The sequence below is a fragment of the Sphaeramia orbicularis genome, chromosome 22 (genome assembly GCF_902148855.1).
Source record: "Sphaeramia orbicularis chromosome 22, fSphaOr1.1, whole genome shotgun sequence".
Lineage (NCBI taxonomy): Eukaryota > Metazoa > Chordata > Actinopteri > Kurtiformes > Apogonidae > Sphaeramia > Sphaeramia orbicularis.
Window position 1 is genome coordinate 15,460,135 of NC_043978.1, and position 22,164 is coordinate 15,482,298.

At 35.6% G+C, this 22,164-nt stretch overlaps 1 protein-coding gene across 1 annotated transcript in view; it reads right to left on the bottom strand.

The window, feature by feature from the left end:
* ky (kyphoscoliosis peptidase) overlaps positions 1–20,690 on the bottom strand; it is a 55,277-nt gene extending 34,587 nt beyond the window's left edge. Inside the window, exons 1-2 of the mRNA XM_030126013.1 lie at positions 20,600–20,690; positions 160–707 (exon numbers count right to left, since the gene is read on the bottom strand). Of these exons, the coding sequence (XP_029981873.1) occupies positions 160–687 (528 nt within the window). The 5' untranslated portion in view covers positions 688–707; positions 20,600–20,690. The remainder of the gene's footprint in view (positions 1–159; positions 708–20,599) is intronic.
* Positions 20,691–22,164: the final 1,474 nt, after the last annotated feature.

The window sequence follows — 22,164 nt, forward strand, 5'->3', positions numbered from 1 at the left end:
TCCCACATTAGTTTTTTTGTCTTGTGAGACCTGGTCCCCCTCAGGACAGCGCTTGAGTAACAGAACTTTCCACCGCTGCTGTATACACTAGTGCTCAGGCTGTTGTTGCTGCTCTGTTGGTCTGCTGTGATGTTATAAATAGAGTGTAAGTGTCCTCACCTCTGCTCCTGCCCTGATGACATGTGAATCAACCCTGTGGAAAACCTCGGCGCTGCTGAACAGGTCCTTTCGACGCCTCCTCTTCCCTGCGGCGGAGCACGGCGCTGCCTTCTGCCCCAGGTGAGCTTTAGGTTTGACGGGCCTCTGTTCTTCACCTTCCTTCCTCACCGCGCTCTTCTTCACCACCGTGATGGTTCTGGCTGCACTTTCAGATGAAAGCTGCCTCTTGGCCGCAGGTCGTTGATCCTCGCTCTCCGCCGTCAGTTTCTCAAACACGCTCTTTCTGCACACAACACCGCTCTGAGAGTCTTCACCGCAGGCCGGGACCGGAGCGGGCTTTGGATCCGCCTGGGCCTGGGTCTCATTATGCACTGCACCCGGGCTGGGTTCATTTAAGGTCTGGTTCTCCTGGAGCTGCAGGGCCTTCACCTGAATGCATCCCTTCTGAGTCACCTCACTTGGTTGAGAAAGGCGAACGGTGGCGGAGAAGGGGAAGGAGAACTTCTGAATCGCAACCTCAGTTGACATTATGCAGGAATCATAGCGTCCTAAGATAAAGGAGATAAAGAACACAAGAAGATGGTTGATCAGACTGTTAAAGGAGTGATATTTAGCTTTTTTTAATGGAATTCTTCATTTTCCAACATTTCCCTGTGGTCTACATAAACTGTAAATGCTCTGCTTGGGCCTGAATTCTTCATTAATTCAACTCCACAGGTCCATCTTCAACCCTATTTCTGAGGAATGACACCAGAAAGGTGGTTTGGAGCGCTGGCCCTTTAAATGCACATGAGCCACTGCAGGCCCCGCCCCCTCCAGGTTGTTGGCTGTGCTGCTCTGTCCCGTTCAACCAACAACTGAACATTTTAGGTAATTGGCTTAAAGTTTGGACATATTTTCAGTTTTTTACTACAACTACTGCTGATAAACAATTATGTTGTACTCGGAGAAATGTTCGTCAACAAGCAAACAAAGTCTGTCAACTAAAAAAAAAACATAATGTGCCTTAAAACTAGAAAAAAATGCTAGAATTTTAGCAAACAGTGCTTAGTACAAGAAATAAAATCACACTCACTTAAGACAGAATTACTTGAAATAAGGAATTTTAGTCTGACTGAGCTGGATATAAGAATTTAAAGGAGTGATATTTTGCTTTTTTAAATAAAATTATGTATTTTCAGACATTTCCCTGTGGTCTACATAAACTGTAAATGCTCTGCTTGGGTCTGAATTCTTCATTAATTCAACTCCACAGGTCCATCTTCAACCCTATTTCTGAGGAATGACACCAGAAAAGTGGTTTTGAGCACTGGCCCTTTAACCCTTTCATACATAGTGGTCATTCCAGTGGACAGTTCTTCTCCAGCTGTTCTCTTGTATATTCATGGGTTTTGTTGTTTTAGTTCCATATCAGCCAACACAGTGGATTCTTATGCATCATCCTATACACTGTAATTCAGACCATTACTGTAACGTTGCTGTTCTGGATAAACCTGATCTGCACTAACATGTTTGAGCGGAAATCAATTGCCAATTGTTATGAGATTGCAATTAACAGTTTTCTGAAACAAAAAGTTTTTGTTTTTGTTTTTTTTTTTGCATGTCCTCCTGAGACCCAGCAATGCATTGTGTCCTCTACAGGGGACAAAAGTTTGACAGTTTAACTAAAATGCTGTCCATTGCAAAGGACATTCCAGTGAAAAATCAATCAATAAATAAAAAATATTTTTAAAATGTATCTGAAAAAACTGTTGCATTATGCAGTTTCCAATCAAAATAATTTTTTAGGGTAAAAAAGCTAAAATTGTCAATTTCCTTGGTCTCAGATGATATTATCTCCATGAAATGAGTAATAACTAGTATTTGAGTAGGATAAAATGTGAGAAAACATCAGATCAGCAGCATTAAAAATGTTTTTATTTCATAGTTTTCACACAGTAGATCACTTTCTGAGGATGAGTTTCAAATACATGTTTCTTTGCTTTGAAAATTAAATGCATGGTGTCCAGTTGAGTGGACATTTTTGTAACTCCATGAAAAATAGGTTCATAAAAAAAAATAAATAAAAAAAAAAATAAAATCAATTGCATTGTTTTTTTAATGCCTGAAGAGGAATAAAAACACTCAAGAAAATAATACTGACTAAGGTTCTCACAATTCATGCATGAAAGGGTTAAATGCAAATTACCCCACCAACTCCAGGTTGTTGGCTGTGCTGCTCTGTCCTGTTCAGCCACTTGTGTTCATTAATACAACCAACAGTTGAACATTTTAGGTAATCGGCTCAAAGTTTGGGCATATTTTCAGTTTTTACTACAACCGCTGCTGCTGACAAACAATTATGTCGAACTTGGAGAAATGTTCGTTGGGAGTCTTGACCTTATATGTGCAAATTTCATGATGTAAGTCATTATAAAACGCAACAAATCAAGAAGGAATTAAAACGGGTTGTGGAAGTCCATATGATTTTTGCCCAAATGAATATAAAGATAGCTTTGCGGCACCTGGAGGGTTCAAATTCAAACTGTATGAACTATTAGGGTCCAAAGACACAAATAAATGAACCAAAGACTAATACAAGTGGGTTTAGATAAATACGACCCCTTTACCTGACAAGAAGCCAACGTGATATCATGAAATTATGTAAATATACACGCCACTTTTAATTTTGATGTTAATTGTCGTGTCATCTGTACGTAATATAAGTTTTCTGCATGTATGTTCACACTGCATCAAATACCACACACTGAGGGTTAGGGTTTCCAAAGTGGGGTATGCATACCCCCAGGAGTACTTGGAAGAACCCCAGGGGGTACTTGAAATTTGTTGGGACCAATACATTAACCCTTTCATGCACGAATTATGAGAACCTTAATCAAACTTTTTTCCTGAGTGTTTTTATTCCTCTTTAGGCATGAAAAAAACAATGTGATTGAGAATTTTCTTCTGAAAAATAAATTAAAAAAAAAAATTAAAAAAAAAAAAAAAAACATAAACAAATAATAATGAAAAAAAAATTCTTATGAGCATATTTTTCATGAAGTTGCAAAATGTCCACCCAGCTGGACACCACACATTTAATTTTTGACGCACAGAAACATGTATTTACTGAAAAATTGTGTGAAAACTATGGGGACGGCTTGTGATTCTGGGGGTTTATGCTCAGGAGAGATCTACATAATGTTACCAATTCATGCCAGAAAAGATATGCAGTGTCTTAAAATTTTAATAAAGATATGTGTACAAAAAAAAAAAAAAAAGAAAAAAAAAGAGACAAAGAGAAAAGAACAACAAAATCCATGACTATACAAGAGAACAGCTGTAGAATAACTGTCCACTGGAGTGACCACTATGCACGAAAGGGTTAAATAAGTCATCATGTACTGAATACAAAATAAATAATAAAAAATTAATGCTGAAATATAAAACACAATAAGTAGTAACATATAGTAGTTTTATTGTCAATCAGTTTGTTTAAGCTTTGGGAACATTTCAAAAACATTTCTATTTTATGTCATTCAAAATGAGTTTATTTGAGTAGCTAAGTCAGGGGTGTCCAACCCCTGGTCCTTCAGAGTCACTATCCTGCATGTTTCAGATGGATCCTTCTTCCAACACTCCTGATTCAAATGATAAGCCTAACCCAAGGCTGTATCTTGGAAAGTTCAGCCAACCAGCATTTTTGACTTGATTTTTCTTTATTAGTGACTCTCATGTGGTAAAATTTCATTACTTTTATTCTGGAAGCATTTTCCTTGCAGACCAGTGTAATGACCGTCAGGTGTGCAGGAAGAGGGAAACATCTAACACATGCAGGATAGTAGATATTTATGCTGCGTTCCAGGCCGTTTTTTGGGCCTGTAAGTCACGACTTCAAACCACGACTCACGACTTTGTAGCGTTCCAGGCAAGTCACGCCAAACTGCCTGAGCGCAAGGAAGTGTGGTAGCTAGATGTAAACAAACCAGCATGTCGGACCGTACGTTATGTTCATTTACAATCATTTCTATCACCAAAGGTGTTTGCTCCTTGGTTATTTGAGGGAAACAGAGGAGGAAAAATGGTGTTTAAATTTATTCTTGTACTCATTGGACTGAAAACTAGCTAACACTAGAGTAGCTGCTGATTATGCAGAACATTTACAGATAAATAATGTCAGAGCAATACCTTGTTTTAATAAACAATTTGCATAAACACTGCATCCATGGGGGCTGCCATTGCTACGTGATGTCAGAACTAGTAACTGGGAGTACATGGATCTAGTACGAGTTCACGGGTGGGAAGTCACAGGTTTGACTGATATTCCAGTGCATTTTCACCGGTAGAAGGTTGGAAAAACACGAGTTAGGGGTTGCCTGGAATGCAGCATTAGGACTAGGACCAGTTGGACACCCCTGAGCTAAGGCATTATTTTTTGTTGATGAAAGGTTCATTTATTAATTAATGACCAATTTATTTATTTTTCTTATCAATGAAAGAGGGCACTATGTTTCTATTGTGGCATGTTTGCTGCAGTGCATTATGGGTAGTGGGTATTTTGTTGTAAATGTGTTGTTTTTATGTGCAGGAATTCAGTGGGGTTGTTCTGTTAGTACTAGTTTTGATTTAGTATGTGTATGACAATGTTTATTGGTCTTTTTGTATATTTTTTTGTTTGTATTTTTGTAATTTATAAAGTTGCACCCTGAGTGGGAGCTGCAGGCAGAGCAATGGCTATCCTGTTGTGATTTTTCAACCTGTGTCTTTCTGCTTGTCAAATTAAAAGAATGATTTGTGCTCATGTTTGACACTGAGTTTACTTCCTGCCAAACTTCCACCTACACCACAATATTATGCATACAAAATTTACTTAAAAAAAGCTTTACTTTTTATGAATGCTAAATGGACTGCACTGATATAGTGCCCAAATCGCTTTACATAGCCTCACATTCTCCCATTCACACTAGAGGTAAGATCTTAAGCCCAAGCCTGAGTCCGAGCCCGAGCTGGGTCGGGCCTAAAATGTCAGTCATTACGTTTGGGTCGGGTCGGGCCGGGCTTCTCTCTCGCTGACTTTTTTTTTTTTCCATTGTTCTTCTTTGTCTCTCTGCCTCTCTCTCTCTCTTAAAGTGCCGCACTAGATTCTTAAGGACGTACTGCTGCTGTGGTTTATGGCCCAATTTTCAACCCGTCAAAATGACGGACGGCCTTAAATTTTTCCCGTCAACTCTTAAAAAAATCCGTCAATGATGGAAAATTGCCGGTTAATGTAACCTCTGCAGACACAGAAATATAAAAGATGTAAATGTTTATACAGTCTTGTTTAACTTAGATTTCGTTACAAAAGACAGGCTTTAATTTGTTATCATAAATCACCCCTCCTCCTCCCGAGTCCTCACAAATAAAATATGAAATTTCGGGTTTGCTTCGGGCTCGGGCCTGCAAATCAAGTTAATTGGTCGGGCTCGGGCTGGGTCGGGCTTTAATACCCGCGGGCCTGGGTCGGGTCGGGCTGGATTTTTTAGGCCCGATCTTACCTCTAATTCACACACACACACTCTGCTGCCATGCAAGGCGCTGCCAGGCTGGGGGCAATTTAGGGTTCAGTGTCTTGCCCAATGACCAGTGACGTGCAGTCAGAGGAGGCAGGGTCAATCTTGAAAAGAAAAAACAACTTGACTATAAAATATAATAAATGTTGATAGTTGTCAGCTGGTATGTCCTATAAACTCATTTTCCGTTCAAATCCAATATCGTTATTATTAGTAGTAGTATTTTTTTTTTTAGTCAATTACAATAGCAGAATTTCCGCATGCTCCGTTCAAATACAGGGAGGAGATGCGCCGTGAGGCAGCGCTGTGCTGTGCCTCCAGGAGAACTGTCTCCTCCCCTCATGAACTCTGTTGGTACCCGATGAAAATATTGTGTCGCTGTCCCTCTGTATATCACAGTTAAAATGCTTTCAAACACTCTGATTATATGCTCTATCCTTCCATAATCTGCATAACATATGGAATGTATTTCTGTAATGTGTTTAGGCTCGCATATTAATCATAAAACCGCAGTGAAAAAGTCACTAGGGGAGGCAAACAGTACCCCTGCCTCATGATAGATGGCGCCTGTGAGTCCACGGATTCATGCGCTTACAATCTTCTTCGTTCTTTTTTATACACTTTAATTCACCAGGATCGGCGCATGGATTTCATGTACAAATAAAGGTAAGACCATAAACTTTTTGTATTTTTAGTTTGAAATGGCTCTTTTTGAAGGTTTCCTGTTGAGTTCCTGCCAGTCTACCTATGCTGACCTGATGCAGAGCCCATATACCCAGGCCATTCCTTTTGCTCACTCTCTCTATTCCAGTTTCTCAGGCCACCATATATTTGTAGATCTGGCTCTGAAAGAGTCAGTGCCTCCCCAGCCATGAACCCCACTGCACGTCACTGCCAAAGGACATGTGGACGGTCAGAGCCAGGATTCGAACCGCCAACCAGTCATTGGACCAGATGTTCTGTCAACTGAGCCACAGCCGCCCTATATTACAGTTAAATGCATGTTGTTTGTTTGCAAAGTTTTGAAAGTATAAACAGACACCTTTGGCAAACGAACAAATTTTGCCAAATTTTTTTCAATCAAAAATGCTGAAGTGAGAGTTGGGGGTACTTGGATAAAAAAGAAAATTTCAGGGGGTACACTACTGTCAAAAGTTTGAGAACCACCAGGTTATGTGAGCTGGAGATTTTGGCTTAAATTGACACATAATCAAATGGCGTTGAATACCACGCAAAAGGACCAAAATGCCTACGTATAGCACGCCACATGCTATGAGAACTGGCATGACATACAACGCAATTTCATTAGATCAGTCTCCACGAAGCAGACACTGGCAGTAAGTTCACTAACTCTTATGTTTTTAGATATTATAAAGGTGGGATATGATCAGAAATAATAACATGACAGCTCATATTGGTAGTTATCCCTTTAAAACCTGACGTGTCATCGCTGACACACCCTGTATATGTGCAGTTTGGAAGACCGTAACTCTGTCGGTGTTTGTGCAATTGGTGTTTCAGATGTTGTTATTGTGAAGCCTTATCGTAACACAAACATGAAATCACCTGAGTGGTACACGGTGCTTCATTTCTGATATCAACATTACAAACAAACAGTCAGAAATAAAAAGAAAACCACATTGATAGAGTGAGAGGGGAAAAAAAGCAGAAAAACAAAAACACAATTGAACATCTCACCCACCCCCCAGGACCACTGGGATAAACCAGGGTGGTGCCACTGCTGTGGACTACTGCTTATGTAGTGTATCTTAACTCCGTTTGTGCAATTAGAAAAATTCCAACAGTCTCTGAAACCTGAGATGTTGTGCTTTATTCCATCGTTATGGTAATTTCATTTGTATCTGTACAAGCTGGAGAATAAACCCTATTAGCAGTATTATAATATGCCATAAATTGTAAATGACTGCTAGATATTGAAAGTTCTAAGTGTAATGGAAAAATGGGCAAAACATACAGCATATTTTCTAACTTTTTATAGTCAAAATAAGTAAAAAAAAAGAAAAAAAAAAAAAAAAGGGAGAATCCAGGTGAACCAATTTCAAGGTTAGGGTTTATCAAGATCAATCTCAAACTTTTAACTTTTTGAGACTCAACAAAATGTTCGTTGGAAGTCTTAACCTTACATGTGTAAATATCACGACGTAGCTATTTATAAGACGTAACAAATTAATCAGAAATTAAAATGGGTTGTGGAAATCCACTCAGTTTTTGCCAAAATTAATATAAAGATAGCTTTGCAGCACCTGGAGGGTTCAAATTCAAACTGTATGAACTATTAGAGTCCAAATACACAAATAAATGAACCAAAGACTAATAAAAGTGGGTTTAGATAAATATGAACCCTTTAAGTTCATGTAAGTGCGTTAGATCTGATTATTACAATTATCCAATTACTCCCAGATATCATCGTGTAACCCGGCTCATTAGGAGTCTGTAAAACGAGTTCAGCTGAACCTGAATGTACTGAATGACCACAATAAACATCAGTGGAGTTTTTCTTCGCAGATGACACCTTCATATTTCAACTTGACAACAGCAGGATTCATCAGGATCAGATTATTACAGAGTGGTTCAGGAGGACGAAACTTCATTTATACATGGGTTGGGCACCACAGAGTCCAGACCTGAACCACAATGAGACTCTCAGGGACGTGATGGATCAGACTTTACACATTTGTCCAACTCCATCATCAATACAAGCTCTGGACAAAAAATAATAGAGCTATAGACATAATTAAATGTTGTGACCTTCCATAAGGTTATTGAAACTTTATTGCAGTAAATACTCACTATCATTAAAGCTAAACGTGGCATTCCAATGAAATATTGTGAGTATTATCTTATTTTTAGCTGAGCAGTGTTTATTTCAATAAACTTCAAGGAAAATTATCAAGATATAGTAATACAAATTAGACTGCGATATAATCTAAAATGATATCATCCACTGGTCAACAACAAATTTATTGTTGAAGTTTTTTGAGCTGATTTAGGATAATTTTGGTGTGCTGAATCCAAAAATCACATTAATTTTGCTCAATCAGGTCAACTTTCTGAACTATGCTACATATTGGCTTTTTAACATTTTTGCTTACATTTATGGGCATTTTCACATCATATGATACAAAATTCTTTCATATTTCTTGCAATAAATGAGTTCTGAAGATTTTACTTTTGCCAATTTATGATTAATGGTTTTTTTAATATTACAGGTGAATGAAATGGAAAAAGTGAATGAAATCTGCGGTGAATACACCATTGTACCTAACAGGAATCAAGTGATCACATGATTTTTTTTTTTCCTCTTAAAACCTATTTTGGGTGAGAACTATATAAAAAAAATCAACTGATAAAGTCACAAAAATGTAATCAATTTTGTGAGAAGATCAAATTTTTCAAAATCAAATTAGCAAAAAAAACCTGACCTGATTGAGAAAAACAGATGTCATTTTTGGATTTAGCGGTGCAAAATGGTCCTAATTCAGTTGAAAAAACCCAGACAACTTGAGAACAACATTTTTTGTAACCCAGTGTTATCATTATCGTCTCATTGACCAGCTGTAAGATAAAAACAGATGTCATTTAATTCCTCAAGGAAATTAAGAAAATGTGTAATTAATGGTCCGTGCACACGTCAATAGTTGTCATAGTCAGTGATAATAGATGTAAATTTAACAAGTCTGATCTTAAATATATAAGCCAATTATCATGTAAGATATCCAAATGATTACAAGTTGAAAACAAAGGAATCTTCAACTCCATAAATGAATCAAATTGAAAGTAAATAAAAATACAGCTATAATCATCATGTTGAGCAGATCCAACGTCAGTGATTAATCAGCAAAATGACTGGATTTGCGGTTAATGACTAAACCTACTTACAATGATCATATCCTTGTTGAGCCGCATTATGTAATAAATTCCCATAATGTAATAAAAGTTCAAAATGTAATAAGAATGTCACGTCATCTTGTAATAAAGCCGCATTATGTCATAAACTGACGCATTTTGTAATAAACTACCTCAATGCATTATGTAGTAAATTTTTTCGCATTATGTAGTTAAGTTATTACAATTTGAGAAATTTATTACAAAATGCACTTGACACATTTTTATTTTCAGGAAAATGTAATGTGCTAAATTAATCTTTAAACTGTGTGGTTAAAGTTCTGATTCCATTACCTGTAGCTCCTGTGACTAATTTCTTCTAAATTGCTCTGAAATTATATTAATTTGGATTGTTATTACATAATGAACCATGTTATTAAATTTTTTTAAAAATAAAACTGTGTCAAGTGCATTTTGTAATAAATTTGTCAAATTGTAATAACTTACTACATAATGTGAAAAAAATTACTATGTAATGCGTTGAGGTAGTTTATTACAAAATGTGTCAGCTTATTACATAATGCGGCTTTTTTACAAGATGACGTGACATTCTTATTACATTTTAAACTTTTATTACGTAATGGGAATTTATTACATAATGTGGCTCAACACTCCTTCTGACCTCACAACAGTATTTCATGTTTCATATTATGTTATGAATGTAATGAGTAGTAGATAAACGTTAATGAAGGTGAAGAAGTGTCATAGAGTCTGTTTGAGTCTGTGATGTGTTTTATCTGAATCGGTTATAAGTTACAAAAGCAGCCAAAAAAAATATTAACTAACAGATTAAATGATGATAAAGACAAAAATACTGAAGGAAACTTAAAGTTCTGAAAGAGATTAACCCTTTCATGCATGAATTATGAGAACCTTAGTCAAGATTTTTTCTTGAGTGTTATTATTCCTCCTTAGGCATGAAATAAACAACGGGATCAAGCTTTTCTTTCTTTTTTTTTTCATGGATTTACAAAATGTCCACTCAGCTATACCATGCATTTTATTCTTGAAGCAAAGAAACATGTATTCCAAAAGGAATACATGTTTCTGCACTGAGGGGTAGGATTAAATAAGTTTATACTTCTTCCTACTCCTTTTTGACCATGCAAAAATCAGACTTCGATGTGCTTGGAGATAAATTCTGTCCATTTGAATGTTTTATTTTGTTTTTATTTTGTTTTGTTTTTTTGGGTTGTTTTTTTTTTTTTTTTTTTTTGCATGTTCGAAATAAACAAAGACAAAAAAAAAAAAAGAATATCAGTGAGTCATATGGAAATAATGAAATAAAAACATTTTTAATGCTGCTAATCTGATGTTTTCTCACAATTTAACAAATTCTAATACTTGTTATTACTCACTTCATGGACATAATATGCAAAAAAAAAAAAAAAACAATACCTTTTTGTTTTAAAAAAAAAAAAAAAAAAAACAACTAAACTGTTAATTACAGTCTAACAATTAATGTATTTACACTCAAATATGTTACTGTAGATCAGGTTTATCGAAAACAGCAAATTTACAGTAATGGAATGAATCGCAGTGTATGGGATGGCGCCAGTGTCTCTCCAGGTGTGTGTACTAATACTTAAAGGTTAACTGTGTATACTGTATATGTGAACTAATGCTATGGAACGTGTGGGTGGAGCCTTAATTTCTTAAATGTTTCTAATTTTATGAATGCTAGGACTTTAAATCTTACCCAGGGAAGACAGTTGAAAAATAGGTTTTTTGCTAATACTGGCAAATTTTGAGAAATGTTCATTGATGTGTACTGTCCCTGCTAAATAAACAAATAAATAATATCATAAATAAATAAATATGCATCCACTGTGTTGGCTGATTATACAAGAAATACAATAATACCCATGAATATACAAGAAGAACAGCTGTGGAATAGCTGTCCACTGGAGTAACCACTGTGCATGAAAGGGTTAAAGGTTGAGAACATAATAATTGTACAGTCAAGGGTTCAGATTAGCATTTAAACAATAGATTTGCAGAAAAAAGTCTAAATTGACTTGAATATGTTGTGGTTTTATTCCCTTTCTGCAGAGGTGTCAAAAGTATTCACATACATTACTCAGGTAGAAGTATACAGGGTGGGGAAGCAAAATTTACAATGAACATTTAGTTGTTTTTTCTCAGCAGGCACTATGTCAGTTGTTTTGAAACCAAACATATATTGATGTCATAATCATACCTAACACTATTATCCATACCTTTTCAGAAACTTTTGCCCATATGAGTAATCAGGAAAGCAAACGTCAAAGAGTGTGTGATTTGCTGAATGCACTCGTCACACCAAAGGAGATTTCAAAAATAGTTGGAGTGTCCATAAAGACTGTTTATAATGGAAAGAAGAGAATGACTATGAGCAAAACTATTACGAGAAAGTCTGGAAGATACTATTAAAGAAGAATGGGAGAAGTTGTCACCTGAATATTTGAGGAACACTTGCACAAGTTTCAGGAAGCGTGTGAAGGCAGTTATTGAGAAAGAAGGAGGACACATAGAATAAAAACATTTTCTATTATGTACATTTTCTTGTGGCAAATAAATTCTCATGACTTTCAATAAACTAATTGGTCATACACTGTCTTTCAATCCCTGCCTCAAAATATTGTAAATTTTGCTTCCCCACCCTGTACAACGCAGTGTAGAAGTTGAAGTATCACCTCTAGCTTTTTACTCAAGTAAAAGTGTAAAAGTACTGGTTTCAAAAGTAAAGTATCAAAGTAAATGTAAGGGGAAAAAAATACCATTAGGACAAAAGCTTAGACGGTTCCACAGGGGAGGGGCCTGTAGTGCACTAGCCCACCTCCCCAAAAAACATTTTTCTAAAGGCCATAATGACTCTAATGTCATATTAACCCATAAACACCCAGAGCTACTTTTGTGTCAGTTCCCTAAGGATTTTTTCTCTATATCTAACCATTTTTAAGTGATTTATCACCATTTATGATAATATTATCCTCTGTATTTTGCATTTTTCAGTGTAAATCCTGCGCTGTAAGCCCGGATAAGTAGAGTTTACTCCAAAAATTTGAGGCAAGTGATTGCACTTAAATGATTTGAGTAATGATCGACTAATCAGTTGGTTTAAGTAGGTGCAACTTTAATGCTGAAAGTATTGAACTTAAACTATTAAGTAGAAAACACTAAAAGACAAGTTATTTGTACTTTATATCTGTTGTAAAATCAACCCCACTATCCAACCATTCAACTCAGCATTTTAGATTACACTGACTAATTTTCTCAATTGCAGTCAAATTAATTTATCATTGATTAAACAACTTTTTATAAAATAATCACACTCAAAATCCTATTCCTGACCACACCAGTTACAAAATTACTCAACTTAATACTTTGAAGCATGAATGGTAGTTAGCTAAATATCATTTGCTAGTACAGGAAGTGCTTTTAATTTGATAACACTGAAGGATTTCCATTGAACAATAACAGTTTTAAATGAACAGGAAATCGAATGTTCTTCCTCTGGCTCTGACTCATGGTGCAGCTCTACAAAAATACAAAAACAAACACAAAAAGGCCAATAAACACTACCATACACACATTAAATCCAAATTAACACTAACACCACAACCCCACTGAACCCCTGCACAGAAAAATAACACATTTTCAACAACATGCCCAATACCCACAATGCAATGCGACGATAAAAAGGTGCACTTTAAGCCCGAAATTTGTATTTACTAAAATGCTTTAATTACAATACACTTAAATGATTTAAGTTTTATGATGGTCATGTCTAAAACTTAGTGATTTAATTCCATTCAGCTTAAACTTTTTCGTACTTTCAACTATGTCTACAAATTAGTAGAATATACTTCACATTTTATAGTAACATCATAAAACTGAAATCATTTAAGTGCATTGTAATTAAAGCATTTTAGTAAATACAAATTCCGGGCTTACAGTGTGTATTTTCCTATATTTCATTCACTGATCATGTGGATGTTCATGAAAACTTAGGGTGAATTTAAAGCAGTGGTTCCCAACCTTTTTTGGCTCATGACCCCATTTTAACTTCACAAATTTCTGGTGACCCCAGACATTCAAAACAGAGACTTTTTTTTTTTTTTTTTTCTTTAATAGTTCGCTGTACTATGTTGCAAATAAACATTAATTCTACACTCTCAAAAATAGAAGTATGAGATCAGAACATTTATGTACCTATAAGTACATTTTTGAAGAATGTTTTCTCAAAAGTACAATATTGGTCTTTAGGAGGCCTGAATTGCACCTTTAGACTGTGAAAAAGGGTCCAAAGTTCTGTAAAGTACAAATGTGTACTATAAGGTACCCTGCAGCATTCAAAACTGTGTGTAGACCATGAGAATAGGCTGTAGGCTAGAAGAACTGAACAGCAGGACTACTTATAGTTCAAACATTAGGCTTAGCGCATTATTTATTATATATCAGACTGTATATATTCTATATGTCTATATTATATTTAATAATAATTTGTGTTTTAATTTAATAGCCCAATTAGCTCAATGATAATAGCCTAATAATATCTTTTTTTTATCTTATTAGGACCTCTGATTATTGCCATAATCTCTGTTTTATCAAGTTTTCATTCACACCTCCATGTCTTGATTCGTAGCTTGCCTATGCCGTTTTTTTTTTTTTCTTTTCTTTTTTTTTTCTTAATTAGGCCACCGGTTCAAACTTTAAACATCATGGCATTATCAACTATATGAGAGTTTTCTTTCTATGTAAAGTACTTAAGGTACAAAAATGGACCATTTCGAAAGGGTACAGAGATGTCTCTCAAAAAAGTACACCCCCAGCAATAAGCATTTGTACCCTTTTAAGTACAAGCTGGTACCTCTGTTTTTGAGAGTGTACATGACATTTAGTCTATATAATGTATATTATTATGGACGGAGGCAGAAAAGCCAGGTGTAGATTACTGCACAAAGGGAGAATTTTATTTTTATTTTCCTTGGTCAGGATATGTACAGTCAGTCCAGCTTTTATTTACAAGGCTGACAATTAATACTGAACAAACAAGAACTCAAACTATGAATTATGAAAGAGCTGCAGCATCTGAAACTGACCACAATGAACATTTGAAAGATAAACAGAACCACAGTGCTTCAGTTTCGGCTTCACAGTTTGTCATGTCTGTTATGGATTGGGATTGTCTCTCTCAACTCACCATATATATTTTTATTAGTAAGTTGTTGGTTTTTTTTGTTTTTTTTTTATCCATTACTAGAAATTTCAGGTGACCCCATTTGAATTCCAGGCGACTGAAAAACACTGATTTAAAGGTTATTCTATCAGAAACAGGAAAAAAAAAAAAAGGGATTAAAAAGTGACTTTTTCAGTAGAAGTAAAAAGTCAGCTGAAACATAATTACTCTAGTAAAGTATAGATAATCCAAATTTCTACTTAAGTAAGGTTGCAAAGTATTTGTAGTGTAAACTGTAACTGAATATACTTGGGTTTTGGACCAAAATAAGACTTTTGTAGACATCATTTGGACTTTTATGGAGATCTTTCCACATCTGACATTTTACAAACCAACCAACTAATTGATTAATTGAGTAAATAATTGACAGATGGGAATATCTATTTGATGTAGAACTAGTCCTGATCCCAGATTTTAGCGCCAGACCCTTCAACAGGAGGATGACAATAGAAGTTAATGGTTTTACTGCAGATCCTACACAGACTGAAGCAGGAAGTGTATTCTATACAGTACTCTGTGAATAAGACAGTGATGAATTGGCAATTATATCACGTCTATTCATGACCGTAAATGAACACAAAGGTTGGAATCATTAGTCACTGTCAGAGCTCACGGGGCGAAGAAAAGTCAAAGCTTTCACCAGATTAATACGACCTTAGAACTTTCCATATGTGATGAACATGTTTTAAAAATAGACAACATATGTCAACAGTGGTGGAAGACAGATTTGCAACCTTCAGTTAAGGAAAAGGACGGTGGAAATATTCTAAAGTCTGCAAAAGTAAAAGAGTTTACGGACAGTTTTACGTCTATATCTGATGTTTATGATTAATTTTGCTGCTGCATTAATGTGTATGTTGATATATTTTACTGCTGTGCACGTTTAAAGTTTAAAGTTAAGCTCATTTTAACTATTTTATGAACTGTAGGTGGTTTAATTTGCCACAATGCATCATGTTAGATAAGGTCATCACACTCTCCAAAGTCTTTCTCCACTTTCTAAAGTATTAGGGATGAATCACCCATGTGTTAACCCTCCAGTATCCCGTCCAGCAAGGCCCTTACTAAGCACCAAGTGTGCCTTTTTGGCACACTTGTGGAATAATGTCAAAAAAAAATTTCATACACTTTGTTTTTAATTCTTTTACACTTTTTTCTATTTCATCAACTTGAGCCATAAATAAAAATACCAAATACTCAATAATTGTCACATTTTTTAACCCTTTAAATGCTGTGTTTGTAATGTAAACAAACCATTTTTTTGGATGCAAAAAACACAAAAAAATATTTTTTTTCAATATACTACATAAAAAGTGGATCACATATTTGATTTTTTCATCCTGGCATATGTCAGTGATTAACTCCAACAGTGGTTAATTTGCGTTATCATTTTTGGCGTTAGGTCAAATGTTCAAAAATACTAGCATCTGTCACCAAGTATGCGTAAAATGCACACCTATAAATCAAACTATTGAATATTATATATTGAGTTATTTTTCTGCTGTGATTTGATTTTATTTTTGTAAATCAAGGTCAGCCCTAATCATACATATCAAATGGAAGAAATAGTGCGTTTTAGGCACACTTGAGAGACAGATGCTAGTCTGGTAATTTTCTTTTGTTTACAATGTGCATATTTTAGTTGGTGGTCAGAATTTAAAAGATCATGCAAAAATGAACAACTTTTGAATTCTAACCTTATTTAACCCTTTCATGCATAGTGGTCACTACAGTGGACAGTTACTCTACAGCTTAACTCTTGTATATTCATGGGTTTGGTTGTTTTAGTTCCATATCAACCAACACAGTGGACACTTATGCATCATCTCATAAACTGCAATTCATACCATTATTGTAACTTTGCTGTTCTTGATTGGTTCTTGAGTGGAAATCAATTGTTAATATTTATTTTTTGCATATTATCTCCATGAAGTGAGTTATAACTAGTATTAGAATATGTTAAAATGTGACAAAACATCAGATTAGCTGCATTAAACATGGTTTCATTTCACTGTTTTCATATCACTTTATGATATTGGGTTTTAAATACATGTTTCTTTGCGTCAAGAATAAAATTCATGGTGTAGCTCAGTGGACATTTTTGTAACTCCATGAAAAACAGGTTGATTTAAAAAAAAAAAATTCAATCTCATTGTTTATTTTTTCATGCCTAAAGAGGAATAAAAACACTCAGGAAAAAAAAAATCTTGGTTAAGGTTCTTATAATTCATGCATGAAAGGGTTAAATTGTGAAAAATAATATGAAGTTTTTTAAAACGAAGTGGAAAGTGTGCCTAAAAGGCGCACACGGATAGGGTTAAAGTCATTATAATGTTTAGAATAAAGAGCTGTGAAGTTTGACCAAAGATCTAAATGTATTGGATTATAGAGATATGAAGTGAATTTATTTACACCGACGGGCCGGGGTATTTATGTGACCACTAGAGGGAGTAGTAAGTCACTCTGCTGGTCTGGCATGGTGAGGAAAACTACTACCACAGGCCCTTTGACCAAAGCATCAGAAAGTGACCAGATGGGATGAGAACCATTAAGAAACAACTTTAAGAATCAAAGAAACGATGTGATAAAAATAGATGCATTGTGTTGTTTCCACTGGACTCAGCTGTAAATGAAAAGAATAGAGTTTGATCATGAGGTTTATGAAGGTATAACGTCATCATGGGATGTTCTTATCTTTGCTAAGTTGCCATTTGTTGATCCATGGTTCAGACTAAACTATGACGGTTCTGAACTTGTTTTTTGGATTGCAAACAGACCTTTAGAGTGCGATGGAACAGGAGCAGCCAAGAAGCCGCCCGTTCAAAGAAAAACACACCCGGGGGGGGGGGGGGGGGGGGGGGGGGGTTTATGGAGGGGCAAGCATCCGATAACGACCACTTAGACATTAAACGCTGATCGGTTTGGGTCGTACGATGAAAAGAGCGAGTCATGACACTTTAGATCCAAATCACATGACAGAGGAGACACACGTTTTAGATTAGATTAGATTAGATTAGACTACATTAGATTACATTAGACCAGATTAGACTAGACTAGACTAGATTAGATTAGATTACATTACATTACATCACATCAGACTAGACTAGATTACATTTGTTAATGATGAAATTACATTACATTAGATTAGATTTGACTAGACTAGTCTAGACTAGATTACTTTAGATTAGACTAGACTAGACTAGATTACATTAAATTACATTAGATTTGACTAGACTGGATTACATTAGACAAGACTAGATTACATTACATTAGACTAGACTAGGTTACATTAAATTAGATTAGATCAGAGTAGAGTAAACTAGATCAGACTAGATTACATTACATCAGACTAGACTAGATTACATTTGTTATTGCTGAAATTACATTACATTAGATTAGATTACAAAAACAGATCTTTAGTTCAGCTACTGACAACATAAACCGAACAGAAAACAGAGGTGATTAGTGGTCTTACTGTGGCTGTTTTCATCCTAAAAACACAGCTAAGCTAACAAAGCTAAGCTAACAGAGCTAAGCTAACAGAGCTATAATGTAAACTATCAGCTGATGAAGCTTGTGAATTTTATAAGACACACTTATTTTGAGCAACTGTTAAAATAAGAGTGTTTGAATTCTAATTTGAAGAAGAAATCTTGATGATATCATAATACAGATGTGTGTAAACAATGATCTTTCTTGTTTATTCAGTGACTGATAAAGTCTGTGGAAACATAGCGTTGATTCGTTGGTGTTTTTGGTCTTAAGTGTGTTCTGGTACTAGACTGACCCCTACTGGTCAGAGTTTGGAACAACAGTAAGACAAAGAACCACTTTAACTAAAACATATGAAGTATACAACTGGAGAAACACATTCAGTTAATATATTATCACAAGCACGCAGGTTACACTTTTTAATTTTAGATCTCCCAAGGAATAATCTTATTTTCTTTTAAACAATTTTCAGAAAGCACAGCTGGCTCTAACTGTGAATTTTTTATTTTTATTTTTTGGATTTGAAAGAGACATGCTGCCCAGAATCTAATGTGAATGAGTATGAAATAACCAGAATGTAATGGATTAGTACAGGGGTGTCAAACTCATTTTAGTTCAGGGGCCACATTCAGCTAAATTTGATCTGCAGTGGGCCGAACCAGTAAAATAATAATACAATAATATATAAATAATATCAACTCCAAACTTTTCTCTATGTTTTAGAGCAAAAAAAAGTAAATCTACATTATGAAAAGGTTTCAATCTACAAAGTATCCTTTCAAAAAATGTGAATAACATGAACAAACTGAAAAAATAAGTGTAATTTTAACAATATTCTGCCTCAGTTTATCATTTACACATGTACATTATAACTTACAGATCACAGTGGATCTACAAATACACAAAACATTTAGTAACAGGCAGTCTTGTTAAAATTGTACTTAATTCTCTTAAGAAATTTCAGGTTGTTCATATTTGTTCTGGTTATTCACATTTTTTGCGAAATTATACTTTGTTTTAGTGTAAATACATGAAAGTATTTACATTTACATGGAGAAAAATTTGGAGTTGTCATTATTTATATGTTATTATGATAGTATTTTACTGGTCTGACCCACGTGAGATTGAATTGGTCTGAATGTAGAACCTGAACTAAAAGGATTGTTAATATTTTAGTGTAATTTTTGCATTTCACAAATTCATCCCAAGGGCCGGACTGGACCCTTTGGCGGGCCGGATTTGGCCCCCGGGCCGCATGTTTGACACCTCTGGATTAGTAGGAGGAGAGGTTTAGTCATCACCCATATGGAAAACTCCATCCTTTCTTCAGTTTATCACAGGCATGAACATGGAATTTTGGAAGATTTGAACAATGATTAAAAAGAAACTAAAGCTACCAAACAAATGTAGAGGAGTCAGAAAGTACAATATTTCCTCTGGGATGTACAGGGGTTGGACAAAATAATGGAAACACCTTAAAAAATCAACAAAATATAATTTAATATGGTGTAGGTCCGCCTTTTGCGGCAATTACAGCCTCAATTCTCCGAGGTATTGATTCATACAACTTGTGAATTGTTTCCAAAGGAATTTTAAGCCATTCTTCAGTTAGAATACCCTCCAACTCTTTTAGAGACGATGGCGGTGGAAATCGACGTCTTACTTGAATCTCTAAAACTGACCATAAATGCCCAATAATGTTGAGGTCTGGGGACTGTGCCGGCCATACGAGATGCTCAACTTCATTAGAATGTTCCTCATGCCATTCTTTAACAATTCTAGCTGTATGGATTGGGGCATTATCATCTTGAGGTGAAGGTGTTTCCATTATTTTGTCCAACCCCTGTAGTGGAGTGAAATGGAAATAATCAGCAAAAGTATTTTCCAGATCTGAAACCTGACAATCGCCTCCGAACCCTCTTCAGTATTGACAGGGCAGCAGGTTGGCACAAAGCTCCGAGAGATCAACAAGCCTTTCAACCAGATGACCCAGACCCTGGCCCCTGTTGGCACTTCCCCACTCAGCTCAAGTGTCCTTCGGCAAAAAAACACCATCGGCTCTACTTTGGAAGGAAGCTGCGGCTGACCCTGACCTCTGACCTTCTGAAGGTGAAAAGGTATCAATCGAGACTAAAACCTAAAAAAAATGGTGCAGAAATGCTACTTTTTACTGCAAATCACTGACCCTTAAAGTGTTGATTTTAGGCGTTTAGAGTGAAAATATTAAAGCGGATCAACCCGGTCCGGGCAGGTTTAACCGGCACTAAGTTGCCAAAAAGTGTCTACTCACCCTGAGAGGATTAAAAATGCCTGGATGTTTGCTGAAGTGTCGGGCAGAGATGTTTCCACTGTGTGTTCTCAGTGGTCCCCAGCTGCAGGGGGAGGCTTATATACTCTACCAGTGGCTTGCCAGGACAGGCCCCAGAATAACAGACCTAAAAATACTACAAAGCAGTTAAGACCAGCCAATAGAGTAAGCTCCAACTGAGGAGTGTGACGTCTGTGTGGATGTGTGTGTGTGTGTGTGTTAAGTGTGCAAATGTATGTGCGCGCGTGCTTTTGTTAATCGCTGTGTTCGTACAGTGTGAAGGTTGTCGGCATGTGCGTTGTTCGACGGCCGTGTGAATCGAGGCTGAACAGGCAGGTGGGAAAGTTGGCGCGTCCAGCACGTGTTGAGTGCGACGGAACAGATACGACGAGAAGCCGCCCGTTCAAAGAAAAACACACCCGGAGGGGGGGTTTATGGAGGGGCCGGCGTCCGATAACGACCACTTCAACATCGGTTTGGGTCATACGATGAAAAGAACGAGTCACGACACTTCAGATGCAAAGCACGTGATGGAAGAGATGCACGTTTTAGATTAGATTAGATTAGATTAGATTAGATTAGATTAGATTAGATTACATTAAACTAGACAAGATTACATTACATTAAACTAGACAAGATTACATTACATTTGACGAGACTAGATTACATTACATTACATTTGACTAGACAAGATTACATTAGACGTGACTAGATTACATTACATTAGACAAGATTACATTACATTTGACTAGACTAGATTACATTACATTTAACTAGACTAGATTGCATTACATTGCATTTGACTAGAAAAGATGACATTAGAGTAGACTAGATTACATTAGATTAGACTAGACTAGATTACATTACATTAGGCTAGACAAGATTACATTACATTACATTTGACTAGACTAGATTACGTTAGACTAGACTCGATTATATTAGATTAGACTAGACTAGATTACATTACATTACATTAGATTTGACTACACTGGATTACATTACATTTGACTAGACTAGATTACATTACATTTAACTAGACTAGATTGCATTACATTGCATTTGACTAGAAAAGATGACATTAGAGTAGACTAGATTACATTAGATTAGACTAGACTAGATTACATTACATTAGACTAGACAAGATTACATTACATTACATTTGACTAGACTAGATTACGTTAGACTAGACTCGATTATATTAGATTAGACTAGACTAGATTACATTACATTACATTAGATTTGACTACACTGGATTACATTAGATTAGACTAGACTAGATTACATTATATTACATTTAACTAGACTAGATTGCATTACATTCCATTTGACTAGACAAGATTACATTAGAGTAGACTAGAATACATTAGATTAGACTAGGCTAGATTACATTAGATTAAACTAGACTAGATAACATTACATTAGACTAGACAAGATAACATTACATTACATTTGACTAGACTAGATTACTTTAGATTAGACTCGATTATATTAGATTAGACTAGACTAGATTACATTACATTACATCAGATTTGACTAGACTACATTAC